At 34.6% G+C, this 14309-nt stretch overlaps 1 protein-coding gene across 1 annotated transcript; it reads right to left on the bottom strand.

Annotated features, from left to right (window-relative positions):
- Nucleotides 1–5522: 5522 nt before the first annotated feature.
- Nucleotides 5523–13265, bottom strand: LOC104235538 (uncharacterized). The gene is made up of 3 exons (XM_009789327.2): nt 12175–13265; nt 6957–8034; nt 5523–6678 (listed from the first exon to the last, which is right to left on the bottom strand). Exons 1-3 carry the CDS (start codon nt 12250–12252, stop codon nt 6194–6196), a joined length of 1641 nt encoding a protein of 546 aa, XP_009787629.1. The 5' UTR covers nt 12253–13265; the 3' UTR covers nt 5523–6193.
- Between the last annotated feature and the right edge of the window lie 1044 nt (nt 13266–14309).

Raw genomic sequence — 14309 nt, 5'->3', positions numbered from 1 at the left:
AAGATTCTTCACTTTAAAGCTAATTTAATGTCAAAACTAAAAATTCAAATATGCTGAAGCTTTCCACTGCATAATATGCTTAAGTTTTTAGTTTATTTGCTAAACAAGTTGAGTTTCATAATTTGGTAAAACTTGACACCAAAAATGTTGAAGTATTTGTCGTGTAGTGTAATCAAGCTGAAGTTATTTAGCTCATATGTAAAAACTTCAGGACTAAATAAGCTGAAGTTCTTATTCTGGATTCAATAGTTTTGTCGTAAAGCTTTTTCAAAAACTTCAGCAAAAGATATTGAAGTTGTTTAGTTCATCTTTAAAAACTTCAGGAAAACGAGCTGAAGTTTTTCTTCTACACTGGGTAAAAATAAAACATAAATTAAAATTACATATTGCACAAAAACTTCAGCATAGGATGCCAAAGTTGTTTAGTTCATCTTTAAAAACTTCAGGAAAACGAGATGAAGTTTTCCTCCTGCACTATGTAATTTTATTATGATTTTTTGGTAAAACTTCATACCAAAATATGCTTAAGTTTTTCGGAATATGTAAAACATTTTTAATATGCTGAAGTTTTTTAGTTCATTTACTAAAACATGCTTAATATTTTGTCCTGCAATATGTAATTTTCGGATGAGTTTTTGTTAATTCCTGGTGAAGTTATTTAGTTCATTTCCTCTGTTATTTTTCGAGTTTAAAGATAATTAATATTTTAAAAAAATGCACAAAAACATTAAAACAGAAACATAATTTTTCATTTAATAAAATAAAAGATAAATTAAAATTTCATAAAAAGGAAATAACATAATAACCCTTTTAACTAAAAAAAATTATCCAAAAAAAAAAATTAATCGTCCATATCATCATCGTCGTCACTGTCAGATGGACGAGCGTCTTCATCACCAAGACTATCAAATTTGGCCAGCTTGTCAAGCCTATCAAGTTTGTTGTTGATTTCTTCCAGCTCCCTGTCGTACTTGTCGATCAGCTCATCCAGCTTCACCTCGAACGCCTCTATGATGTCTTGCTTAATTTTGTCAACTATTTGTCTGATGACAACATCCGTTTTTCTCCCTTTTGTATTTATCTACTAAAATATATGTGTATGAGTGAATAAACCTACAAGGCATAGAGTACTTATATAGGCGAAAAAAATTTATGCAAGGTATATGAAAAGGCATAGAGAAATTTTAAACGTCTAATGAAAAGCGTGCATGAATGTGATAGGAATGTAATTGTTACACTAACACATATCCCAATGCAAAATAATTACTACTTTAATTGTGTTTTTTACGTTTACTCATGTATACTATACAATTAATGCACTCTAAAACTTCATGTTGAAACATGTTGATGTTTATTTAGGTCATTTGCTAAAACTTCAGCCGAATATGCTGAAATTATTTAGTTCATTTCTAAAAACTTCAGCACTTAATAAGCTGAAGTTTTTGTCCTGGATTCATTAATTTTGTCATACACCTTTTTCAAAAACTTCAGCCGAATATGCTGAAGTTATTTAGTTCATTTCTAAAACCTTCAGCACTTAATAAGCTGAACTTTTTTTCCTGGATTCATTAATTTTGTCATACAACTTTTTCAAAAACTTCAACAGAAGATGCTGAAGTGATTTAGTTCATTTGTAAAAACTTCAACACTTAATGAGCTGAAATTTTTGTCCTGGATTCATTAATTTTGTCATACAACTTTTTCAAAAATTTCAGCAAAAGATGCTGAAGTGATTTAGTTCATTTGTAAAAACTTCAGCACTAAATAAGCTGAAGTTTTTGTCCTACAGTCGATACTTTTATTATGACTTTTAACCAAAACTTCAGCCTAAAAAGCAGAAGTTTTAACAAAAACTTCAATAGCAGATGCTAAGGTTGTTTAGTTTATTTATAAAAACTCCAGGACAAACCACTTAAAAGTTCCTCCTGCACTATAAAATTTTCTCCTGCATGCTGAAGTTAAATTTAGTTTATGCTTAAGTCTTGTCCTGCATTAATCAGCTTCTTCATGAGCTTTTTTTTTTTGAAAATTTCATTATAAACAAGCTGAAAGTTCTAGTACATTTGCCCAAACTTCAGCTTCAATGTGCTTACATTTTTTATGAACTTCATAATTAAATTCTTCTGTTCAATTTCCTAATACTTGACACTAAACATGCTTCTGCAGGATGAGTTCGATTTGCATTGTTATTACTTTCAATGGGAGGTGGACTCTTGATTTCAAATACTTGGATCATGATACAAAACTTGTTCTGCTTAATAAACAAGTATCATTCAATACTTTCGTGAAGAACATTAGTGAAGTTACAAATATTGATTCAAGCAGATATTCACTAAAGATATGGTTTGATATCAAACTAAATACAAGCAAAGGAATGCTTGTAACTTCAGATGAAGAACTCAGTACATGTATACATTTGCTTACAACTGATTCAGCCTATAAGAATTGCCATTTTGTCGTCAAAAAAATACAACATTCAGAATCTACAGCATTCAAACAATCTCTTGCATATATAATAGATTCAGAACCGTTTGTTGATTATCAACATGAACTAGGACAACCAATAATGGATAACCTTCTAACATTACAGCTACTTCAGAATATATAATGCTGCAACAATTACCCGCTCCTCCAATAAATTCATACCAGTTTGTCTATGATTAAGAAGAAGAAGAAGGACAACTAATAATGCAAATTGACAACTAACACACAATCCAATAAAAAAATTTGTTACCTTCTGCGATGATAAGCAACAACGAAGATGAAGTAAACATGGAAATTATACCGACAACATTAGATACAATTGAAGAAATTGCTGAAACTTCTAGTGTTTCTAAGAAATCAAGAAAAAGAGTGAGGAGAAAGTTGAAAGAATCTCCACTATATAAAATACTTAGGCACGATTTGTTGCCTAAGGAAGTAAGAGGACGTGATAAAACTAATACGTCAACATACAAACACAAAGACAAAAATAAAAAAAACATTAACTTACAGCATGATTACTGAAGTAATCCTCATAAAGTTCGTTATATTTAGGCTCTCCCACACATACATAACGTAACATCCTAGGAATCTGAGGGGTATCAAGGTACTCATCCTCTCTTAAATACTTCTCCCGAATATCTGAGAAGCGCTCATAGAACCAAGCACATAACGGAAATGGAAATCCACCAACTTTATATTCAGTTGAATGAAATTTATTCTGCTTGTCCAATGCATGTTTCAGTGAGGTAATGAGCTTCTCATAACACATATTACCCCAAGGATATTCAGCACAAGCTTTATCATCTTCAACAATAGCTGCATACTCCTCCAGCACAGATGATTCAGTCTTTTTTCCAAACAAAATAGACTCCACAACAAGGTTTCCATAAGTTTCACAGCATCTTCATCACTCTCGCATAAGTGTTTGAAATTCACATCATTCTTTTGAATTGCATTCTGAGTCATAAACTCTCGAATATCCTTCAAGGTCACACCCTTAGACTTCCCAAAATAGTGCTTCAGAATAATGCTCTCTCGATTAATTGGCTTTTCAATATTATGTGTTGTAATCCATAAACCGCACATAATGTGAAAGTCTTCAAGGGTGAAGGGTACATCATGACCAAAAATCTTGAAACTAATGGAGTCTCGATCATTGGTGAATATTCGAGAAAGACACAAACAATGAACCAACTTCATGATGTATTTGAAATTCTCCATAGCCATAATGTATCGAAATGTACCATTATTAAGCTTATCCTGTTGTGCATGAGTCAAGAAACTTGCAATTAAACTCTTCAAATTGTGGTTCCCCTTCTAGTAACCACGACAGTTAAACCAATCTCCAAACTCATAATATCTATCCCCTGGTTTCGTAGGTGGAGCAGCATGGACTGAAGGACATGTGGATATTATACGTTGTTTAGGTGCTTTAGGATCTTTAGATGCATTAGCTGCTTTAGCTACTTTAGGATCTTTAGGTGCTTTAGGATTTGTAGGTGATTTGGATTTTGTAGATGCCATCTGTTCAAAAAAAAAAGTAAGAGATACAAAAAATAACATCAGAACATTATCAAAAAAATCAGTTAAAACTTCAGCTCTTCTTAGAGCTAAAGTTTAGCAAATATAAAACAAAAACTTCAGCTCATAAATGCTGAAGTTCAGCAAATACAAAATAAAAGCTTCAGCTCCTAGAATGCTGAAGTTCACCAGTTACAAAACAAAACATTCAGCAAAAACATGTTGTAGTTTTTACAAAAAAACAAAACACAAAGTCAACTCTAAAATAATGCTGAAGTTCATAAAAAATATAACAAAAAATACAAAACACGAAACAAAACTTCAGCTCCTAAAACTAAGGTATCATTGAAGTATAATAAACTTCACACTTTAATAGTATCATCTATTTAACTCTCAAAATTTTTAAAAATTTCGACGTCTCCAAAAATCACTGAAGAATTTATAGAATTTTCATCAAAAACACAAACACACGTTCAAAAAACCTAAAAACACAATCGTAAAAGTAAAACTAATGCACTTATCAAAGTAAACCCTAGGCAACTATTTTATCATAAATACATGACTATCAAAACCAAAACCAGAAATTAAATCGTAAAAATTAATACTAAATAAAACCCAGAAAGTTAATGCATGTGATTATACGTAATGTTATTGGGGAACAAACAGTTGAAAAATAAAAAACAACGACGAAAACCGTTTGATTTCAGAGAAGAACAAATCAAAAAATACGAATAACGGGAGAGAGAGAGACAGAGACAGAGACAGTAGAGGACTAACGTATACTTGGAGAGAAAGAAGTCTTTTAATAAAGAAGGGCAAAATAGTCTTTTTAAAAGGCTTTTAACAAAAAAACGGGTACAGGTGAAGACAGAAAAACAAAGCGGCTACAGGTAAGGGGCGACCAAATAGGGCGCCCCAAGCAATTTTTACGAAAAATAGCTACTATTTTGCTAAAACATGAAAAGTTCCAGCATAATATCCTGGATTATGGAGCTCCTGCGCATAAACTTCCAGCATATTATGTTGGAACTCTAACATACAAATAACTCCAGCATAATATACTAAATTATGAAGCTCATGCGTATAAACTTCCAGCTTATTATGTTGGAACTCCAGCATATTATGAAATTCTAGCACATTATGCTAGCATATTATGCTGAAATTTTTCCAGATTTTTAGGAGTGTTTTTGTTCAGATTCTATTTTTATATGAAAAAATGGCTAATTTTCGATTACTTTTAAAATTGTGACTATTTTTCAAATCTGGCTATTTCTAAAAAAAAATCCCCGACAACAATAGCTTAAACCTTCATCTCGCATCAACTATATAACTCGGGCAACAAAGGTTTGAGCAAGACTACTAGTCTCTAAATACAAAATTGTACACACAACGTATTCTCTTCCCATATAAAACTAAGATATATATATATATATTTCATGAACTAATTTTTTATACTAAAAGAAAAACTAAACAAGAGATGGCCTACCTCTAACATACATCCCATAATTTTAGTCTAATTAACTTGAATTCTGATGTTGAATGATTAATTTTTTAGATAGTGGAAATCAACTATAAACAAGACCTTACATCTCAGTGAATCAAATGAATGCAACTACCTCTTTTCTTTTGTTTGTGCTTTTTATCCCATCTATCTTACAACTATAGTAATACTATGTTACAAATCAAAATTGTGGAGTTGTAAAGACCACAAAAGCTAGTTCTTTTACACTCAATTAGAAAGAGCATCTAAGCTTTTAAGCAAATAGAATAAACTTGCAGAAGCTTATGCATCTTCCTAGACACACTATCCCGCCGTTCCATCTGTGGAGTTATCAGATATATGGCAATATGTTGCCCCTCCGTCTAAGCTACTGCAACGTACAGTCGTGGTGATTGATAATTCTCGAAGATCTTTTTTCCTTTGGGAAGTTACAGGAGCAAAACAATCAACTTATTGATATGTAAAGACCCGACAGATTCTTCCAATGTATAGGAAGAAGCCCCGACCAAGATTTTTGTATCAATGTCAGAACAAACTGCCACCAGCAAGACCATCAGGGCTAGAGGGGTGAGAAAGAATCCAATCAAAACCGAGTACGGGCCTCTAGAAGCCAGATGTGCTTGCTCCTGCACAGCTGACAGAGCTTCGTCCTTGGAAACTCATCATGTCAGATCATGTTAATAGCATTCAATAAGGTATAACATATGGCAGAGCACAAACATCAGCAGCCTCTATTTGCAAAGCTTCAGACCACACCCAATGTTCCTTATTGACTTCATCTGGACACGTCTCAGTTTTCTTAGCCGGAGTTCTTTCGCTTAACAACCATTCCTGGTCATCAAACCCAGACCAATCGTCCACCTTGGGAACTGCGAGTATCTGGCTTAGATACTTGGAATCGGGATGAGGAGGTCTTTTAGACGCTTCAGCTATTTGATCCTCAGCACCAGGAATGATGGATGAAGCCTTTGCCTCAGCACTGCATAATGGCTGGCCTTCTATACCACCATTCACCTTGTGCTTCTTGTTTTCCACTTTAATATCAGTAGCAACTTCCTGTTTACTGGAGGAGAACAGGTCTGCTTTTGGGTGAGTGTCAAATTTTTTTCCATTCTGTGTCGGCTGCTGAGAGGATGATGGCCGCAGCAATTTAGCATGCCTGAGTTCACTCTCTGTACAGCAGAACAGAAAAGCAACACTAATCAGCCAAACCAAAAAGTTAAATAGAGCTGAACACGCTTGTCTAAGTTCAAGCAACTTGCATTAGAAATACATCAAATATGGTGGCTACAAATTCCCTAACAGACTACTACACCCAAAATCATAAGAACTCTATCAAGGCAATCTAATTCAGATACATAACTCGCATAGCTTTGACGCATCCGCAGGGTAGGATGTAAAGTCAATACAACAGAAAATAGCAGGCTGGTAATAGTTTTTTTTAACTCACCATGCAGGAAACCATTAGTTTCAACATCCTTCCTCTTTCTGACAACTCCCACGTTGACTGTACCAGCAATGTTTTCCTTGGATATAAGAGGAAGTTTATTGTTATTAAGACCAATAAAGCCATTCTTATTGATGTCTCTTGATTTATCCTCCTGGCTTTTCTTGTGTTCACTTTTGTCCTTCGCCTTCTCTTCCTTTTTCTTCTCTTTTTCCTTGTCTTTTTGCTTTCCATGACTTTTCTTTTCCCTATCTTTATCCTTGTTTTTCTCTCTTGGTTTGTCATAACGTCTTTCTTTAGGTTTCTGTTTTTCCTCTCTTGTCTTCTCAACATTTTCTTCCAATGGTCTGGGGACTCCTTCAAATTTGCTTTTTGCCATTGTAGAAAGGCTGAGAGGTATTGCATTAGCTCCAATTTTAAGTTCATCCCTGAATGCTTGCCCATCCATCTTATTGGTAACAAATCCTTTCTCTTTGTTCTTTTCCTTGTGTTCAGCCAAATTTCCAGAATCCTTGATGCGCACCCTGCCTGTCTCTTCATCCCTTTTGCACTCAACTGGAAATCTCTCCGCCAACTGACTTTGAGCACCCTTCTCTGCATCTCTGATCCTCCTCCCCAACTCCTGCACAAATTTTGAGTCCTCTGTCTCAACAGCAGAGAGGCCAAGCTGGATGTGAAACTGATCAGGGCGCTTGCTTTTCTCTGAGCTGATGTTTCTATCCCTATCTCTGAGCTGATGTTCATCTCTCCCTTTATCTGAGCTAATGTGTCTATCTTTATGTTCATCTCTCTCGTGAAGTTTCCCTCCAGTAGAAGGCCCATGTAGAGCGGCAACTCCTCCAGTAGAAGGCCCAGGTAGAGCGGCAACTCTAGCCTCCTCAGAGATGCTGCTTTTCTCTTTATCCTTGTCCTTGTCCTTCTTTTTGTCCTTGTGCTTTTCCTTCTTGTCCCTGTGTTTATCCTTTTTCTCTTTCTTTTCTCTGTGTTTCCCATCACTTTTGCCTTTATCCCTTTTTTCTTTACCTTCTCTCTTTTCCTTGTCTTTCTTTTCCTTTTTATGTTTTTTCTCCTTCCTTTTCTCCTACACACATGAAAAGGAACTGTTAGTTTATACCAAAAAGGTCGATTACAATTTTATTTTTGTTTGACAAGTAGGTCAAGTACAACTAGTTAAAACATCCTTATGCAAAAGGAGGAAAATCCAAAACATGTCAAATCTAGCACAACATTATAAATAGTTGATATAGTGCCAAAATTTGAAAACCAAATGAGAAACTCAAGTTCAGGTGGAAATCCTAGATCTATCTGATGAATGCTCAAGAACAAAAGTATCCAATAGTTGAAGAGAAAAAACAAATCAACCACCAGTTAAGAACTTGAATGATCATCATAGCAAACAAAACACTGAGTAGTCACATAGTATTAAATTTGTATGGTAAACATAGTTTATTAGTAAGAAAAGCAAAGCATTGAACAAATACATACAATCACTTTTACTAAACCTGGTGCCCCAATATGTTACCCAATAACAAAGTGCAGAACAGGACATCAGCAAACACACTATTAAAAGGCAATCACATCTCACCACGGCTCCAGCTTAATTAGCAGGATCCAAAAGCAATATACAAGTTTTGCTTCTTGAATATGAGTTTAGGCATCATGAAGGAAATTAAAATCAAATAGTTCCTAATCAGTCTCCTTTCGGAGAGTTATCGTCATAGAAGAAGTCCATAATTAACTTCGACAGTCTCCAGCTCGTGCCGTGTGAAATGCCTTTATAATGAATGATGTTCCATAATGGGTTCAGCTACAAAATTATAACAGCAACAGAAAATATCCATGACAAAAAGAGCCCTCATTGTCCCCTTGAGATCACAGGAATCACTAATGAACTTATTCCAGCATAATGATTTCACCAAACGGAGGCTGTACAACAGACCATTCATACACCTGATAAAAAGTGTGACATGCGAAACCAGCTTTTAACTGATCCCTCAAAAACAAGAAATCAACCACCTTACTTTGGACAAAGGAGGGACGACAAGCAAGCAATTTCATGACTCAACAATCAACACAAAAAGCAAGACAGTTCAATCCATCAACAAGTTGGCATATCTCACATTAGTCACTTTCTTACACCAATCTGCACTAGATAACCTATATGAATGGAAATTCCCATAAGGACGTCATGACCAAAGGGCATCCTCATCTTGGTATACCATACAATGCTGACAAATAAATGAAAACATATCAACAATAAAACAAATATGTTCACATATATTACAGAATAATATGGGCACAAGCATAACCAATGCAATAGCATAATGCAGCTGATTTGAAACAAGTCAACTTCACATTTTTCAGAGGACACAATCACCTCAAACAACTCTGCCTGTTTGAGCTTGCTCAGATTACTGGTTCGAATCCCAATTAAAGGATGAGGCTGTAAGTGGTTGACAACCAGCTTAAAACTAGTCAATTTAGGATGAACTCACAACATAGAATACATTGGGACATGCTCAATTAGACAGTGTTACATCGGACTTCGGTGTGATGAAAAATGGGCAAGTGGTTCCATCACATCGCTTCCCAGATAAGGGAGTATGAACAATGGTTCATATGAATGTGGGTAAAGTAGTTACTCTTGCCACATCAGCGCCCGATGTGGTGCAAGATAGAGAAAGAGTTCTAGCATCATGAATGGATGAGGGCAAAGAAGCTTGATTCCATGAGCCACAGTCCACACAATAAAACTTTGGGGGGAAAGTAAATGCCCGTACACTTAGTGACACTATGAAAGTGAAGTGAATCAGTTCGGATTTATATCTCGTATATCTACAAAAGTAGGCTATATTGTTGCTAAGAAGATTGATAAAAAAATTGTAGGAAGAGGAAAAAGGATTTATAAATGGTGTTCCTTGACCATGAAAAAACAAGTAATAGAGTGCCAAGAAAAGTTTTTTTGGTGGGTGTTTGAAAGGAAAGGAATTGATACTACATATATAAATATCATGTATATATGTATGAAGTAGTCACTAGTGTGAGAACAATTGTATGAGATACAAAGGAGTTCCCCATAATCGTGGGTTTACACCAAGAATCAACATTCAACCCATACTTGTTTATCCGAGTTATCTATGAGCTAACGAACAATATTTTTCTTTATGATAGCGAGGGTCGAAGGTGTATGATATTTGCAGATGGTGTTAATTAACAAAACTACGAAAAACGCACACTTGCTTACCCTAGTTAGTAGACGAGCTAACAATATAGAGGATAAGGTCCCATGGTATAAAATATTTGCATACGATATTATGTTAATTAACAAAACAACAGAGGAGAAGCACTCTAGAAGGCAAGGGTTTTAAAATAATTGCAAGTAAGATTAAATATATGCACTACAAGTTTAGCCAACATTAGAAAAGTAAAGCTAATGTAAGATTAGTCGGGATTGCGGTGCCTAAATGCAAATAATTCAAATATATAAGCTCAATGTTTCAGGAGAATGGTATAACAGATAACAATATTGCACATCAAACCAAAATATGGTGGTTGAGACAAGTGTTGCAATAGGAAACTATCTATCAAAGTGAAAGGCAAGTACAATAAAACTGTCCTAAGACAACCAATATTACTAGGGAGTGAATATTAGGCCTCTAAGGTACAACATATCCGCAAGATAGAGTCACACAAAATGTGAATGATAAGAACACTGAAAGACAAAAACGCAAACCAGAAAAGGCAATCAGCAAACCACAAAATATTTCATCATAGCAGATAGTCCCCCCAATCAGCAAACCACAAAATATTTCATCATAGCAGATAGTCCCCCCAATCCCACCACAACCACCTACAAAAAAAAATATACACAACTTGCAGATTTTTCTTGACTCGTGGAGGGTATGATATGTTTGCAAGAAAAATACATCAAACGTCAGTAACTCTACTTTTAAAAGACAGACAAAATGAAGATAAATTCCACCAAATATACAGGAAACACCCACCAACATCAAAATACAGAATGGATCCTACGGGATAAGGCAGCTTACCGCCTTTAGGGGAAAAAGTCCACTAGTTTTTAAAGTCTAACTGAGGGCCAAATTGTGCAATTTTGGACAGTACATGGGCAAATTTGGACCTTTTTCCCTAGTAAATATAGTCCTACTATCTTAAAACAACCAAATTAGGCCTATTTCCACATTTAAGATCACAAGTTTCAAAAGTCTACGAAACACAAAATTGAGCAATTTTGGATATAACATGGGCAAGTTTGGACCTTTTCCCTAGTAAAGATAGTCCTACTATCGTAAAACAACCAAATTTTCCCTGTCTCCACATTTATCTTCTCCCACAAATCTAGCAATTTCTCAAAGGGTGAACTTCTAAGGATACAATCCTACAAATACACTGCTCTAAATAGATCCAGATGATAATTAATTTACAAATGCCCCAAACTAAGATTCTGTAACTTAAAATAATTCAACTGAAACCACAGCCATGGCCAGAGAGCCTTTGCTTATAACAAATATACGTAATCCAGCTGAAGTATTGATGGGAAGCATGACAAGCAACCAGCAACTTCCACCAAAAGGATGGAGTATAGTGCATCCAAAGAAAGAAAATTAACATACCATTCAATTGGATTCAATTTTTTTTAAAAAAAAATACCTGTCATCGCGTTCTAGAGATTTCGCCTTAGATAACTAAAGATGTCTAAAGCAGTTCTAGAGATTCATTTTTTTAAAAAAAACGTTACCTGTCATCGCGTTCTAGAGATTTCGCCTTAGATAACTAAAGATGTGTAAAGCAGTCTACTTATGCATCACATCTTATACTAATCAGAACAAAGCGGAAAACAGATCCCTTTATTTTTCCTTTTAAACAAATATACACTATCTTTTCAGCAGTGTTTTAGAATGTCTTCTTCCAATATATTAAGACAATTGCTTTTAGTAATGTTGTCTCCCAATATATAAGAGAATCACACTACTCGGCTCAGAAGCATCCATACTTTTAAATTTCCAATCAATTAATTGACATTAAGTACCATATGAAAGAAAACATCTTTGGAACAGTCCACACATCGCAATCCACAGCCAATAATCTCCAGATAATATGTTACTGGTCAGTATTATTAGAACAATAGAACATGTCATTTGGCATTGCTTTGAATTATTAGAACACATCCACAAAAAGTGATAATAATATAAGTTGAACAGACCTCTTTCAATAAGTCACCCTCCTCTGGTCTAAGCTTCTTTTCATATCCTTGTGGTGGAAATGGAAAGCAGCGCGACATTGCACAAAATTCTACTCCGAGATAATAATAATAATAATAATACTCCAATTAATTTCTCACAACAGTGTTGTTCCAGTAACGGAACGAACCAGAAATTATACTCTTGTCCATGCACCATGTCCCCACATTCCTTTCAAACTTCAGTTTGCTTCCATTTAATACCTTTCACTAAATCAACCCAACATCCACTAACTTAAACTTGCAAAATCCACTAAATTAAAATTGCTCTTCACTTCAAATTTCACAAACAAGAGTCAAAAACACAGCATTTCAAAACTCCGTCAAGGTAAAACTGCTAATAACTCTAGTAATATCTACAGTCCTCTTCCATTGCTCAAATCCCCTGCCAGTTTTGCTCGCATTAATGGGCGATCAGTGGATCAATTGCAACTGTTGAACTCTTCAAAACCCTAATTAGATAAAAATATCCCAGCAATTAAGCTCAATCACTTAGAGTAAGCGATCCGATTTAAAAACCCTAGAAAATTCCACAATGTCTCAGTAACCAATAAGAGTACCAAGCAAAAACAAAAGTGCGTTGAAATTCGAAGGAATCAAAGTGGAAAATTCCCCACTTTTTTTTGTTCGTTTTATCAAAAAGGCGAATCCAGAGAAAAAACCGAAATACCAAAAATGCCGATAAAAATCCCCAAAGTACCAAAAAATAGGTAACTTCAAGCTGAAATCAGAATCAATAAAATCAGATTCAAAATTCTTCTTCTTTTTTTTCCTTTTAGTGAGTGTATATAATATATATATATTTACCTTGCCCGCTACAAAGTGAAGAACATTGTAGTAGGGACAAGATCTCAAATATAAATAACCATAAAAATGGTTAATAATCGAATTTGCAACTCGAGAATCAATTTTTTGTGTTTAATTTTGTGATTTAAGTAAGGGTTTGTGAGAAGAAAAATGGGGTTTTTTGGTTTTTCGTTCTGCGCTATTTGGTTTTTATGGGGTTCGGGAAATACACGCAAGGGGAAAAAAGAAAGAGAGAAAAGGGTGAGGGCGTAAAGCCTCACATATATTGAGAGAGGAAAAAATGTGTTTTTGTATAAAGGGTTAGAGAGAGAAAGGGATTTCACTATTTGCTTCCATGACCGTTGGATGAATTCTCTCTCTCTCTTCATTAAATTTGTCTAAGCATTTGGCTTGTTAATACCAAGAGGGCTCGTTTGGTACGAGTAATAATTAATCTCTGGATTAAATTTAAAAATAATTTATCTCATATTTGATTGGAAAAAAATTGCGATATAACTAATCCCCGGAATAATTATTTCGGAATTGTAGTGTTTTCTTATCCTTATGAAATAACTAATTCAACGATAACTAATCCCGGGATAATATCTTTCCAACCAAACGATGAATAATGGATGTGCTAAAAGAAGGGCCGCCCGAAACATAATAATGTATATTTTGTATTCACGCTAGGCACAGGAAAGGGCATACTCTTAGGACTCGCTTGGTATAAGATATAACGTATAATTAATCCCGATATTAAGCTTAATATGAGTTTATCATGCATTTGATTGAGATAATTGTACAGCATAACTAATCCCGGAATTAGTTATACCGGGATTGTAGAATTATTTCTATCTCTATGGGAGGGTGGGATAACAATACTGAAATAATTAATCCTGGAATAATTAATCTTGGGATAAATTATTTTCCCAACCAAACGACACTTTAGAGTGTGATATAGATATTATGCCCTAATGCAAGCATTAGTGGTTGCTTTTATGGTTCCAACCCGCGATCTATAAGTCACACGAAAATAACTTTATTGTAGCTTCAAAGCTTCTCTTTAAATAACGGATATCTTAAATTGAGGTAAAATCCTGGTTTTCCCTTAAAGATTCGTGTTATTTGACCAAATATGTAGATCTTTGCTTAAACTAATTAAATGTATATGATGAGGGGTTACACTTAGCTAATAATAATAACTTCTAGTCTATAATCGATTAATGAGAGTAACGCGGTGAAATACTAATAGCAGATCAAACGCAAGGAGCATTTAATGTTTTAATGCCGTTAATGAGAAGGAAAAAATATGC

Source organism: Nicotiana sylvestris, chromosome 5, assembly GCF_000393655.2.
Source record: "Nicotiana sylvestris chromosome 5, ASM39365v2, whole genome shotgun sequence".
NCBI lineage: Eukaryota > Viridiplantae > Streptophyta > Magnoliopsida > Solanales > Solanaceae > Nicotiana > Nicotiana sylvestris.
This window is presented reverse-complemented; position numbering and strand designations above follow the sequence as displayed.

What these genes read in the sequence shown, in the direction of transcription:
- LOC104235538 (XM_009789327.2), bottom strand. Translation starts at nt 12,252, where the DNA reads ATGTCGCGCTGCTTTCCATTTCCACCACAAGGATATGAAAAGAAGCTT. An exon ending in AGGGTGACTTATTGAAAGAG is followed by an intron (nt 8,035 to 12,174) that starts GTCTGTTCAACT and finishes TCATGTGTGTAG; the next exon opens with GAGAAAAGGAAGGAGAAAAA. An exon ending in AACTAATGGTTTCCTGCATG is followed by an intron (nt 6,679 to 6,956) that starts GTGAGTTAAAAA and finishes TCTGCTGTACAG; the next exon opens with AGAGTGAACTCAGGCATGCT.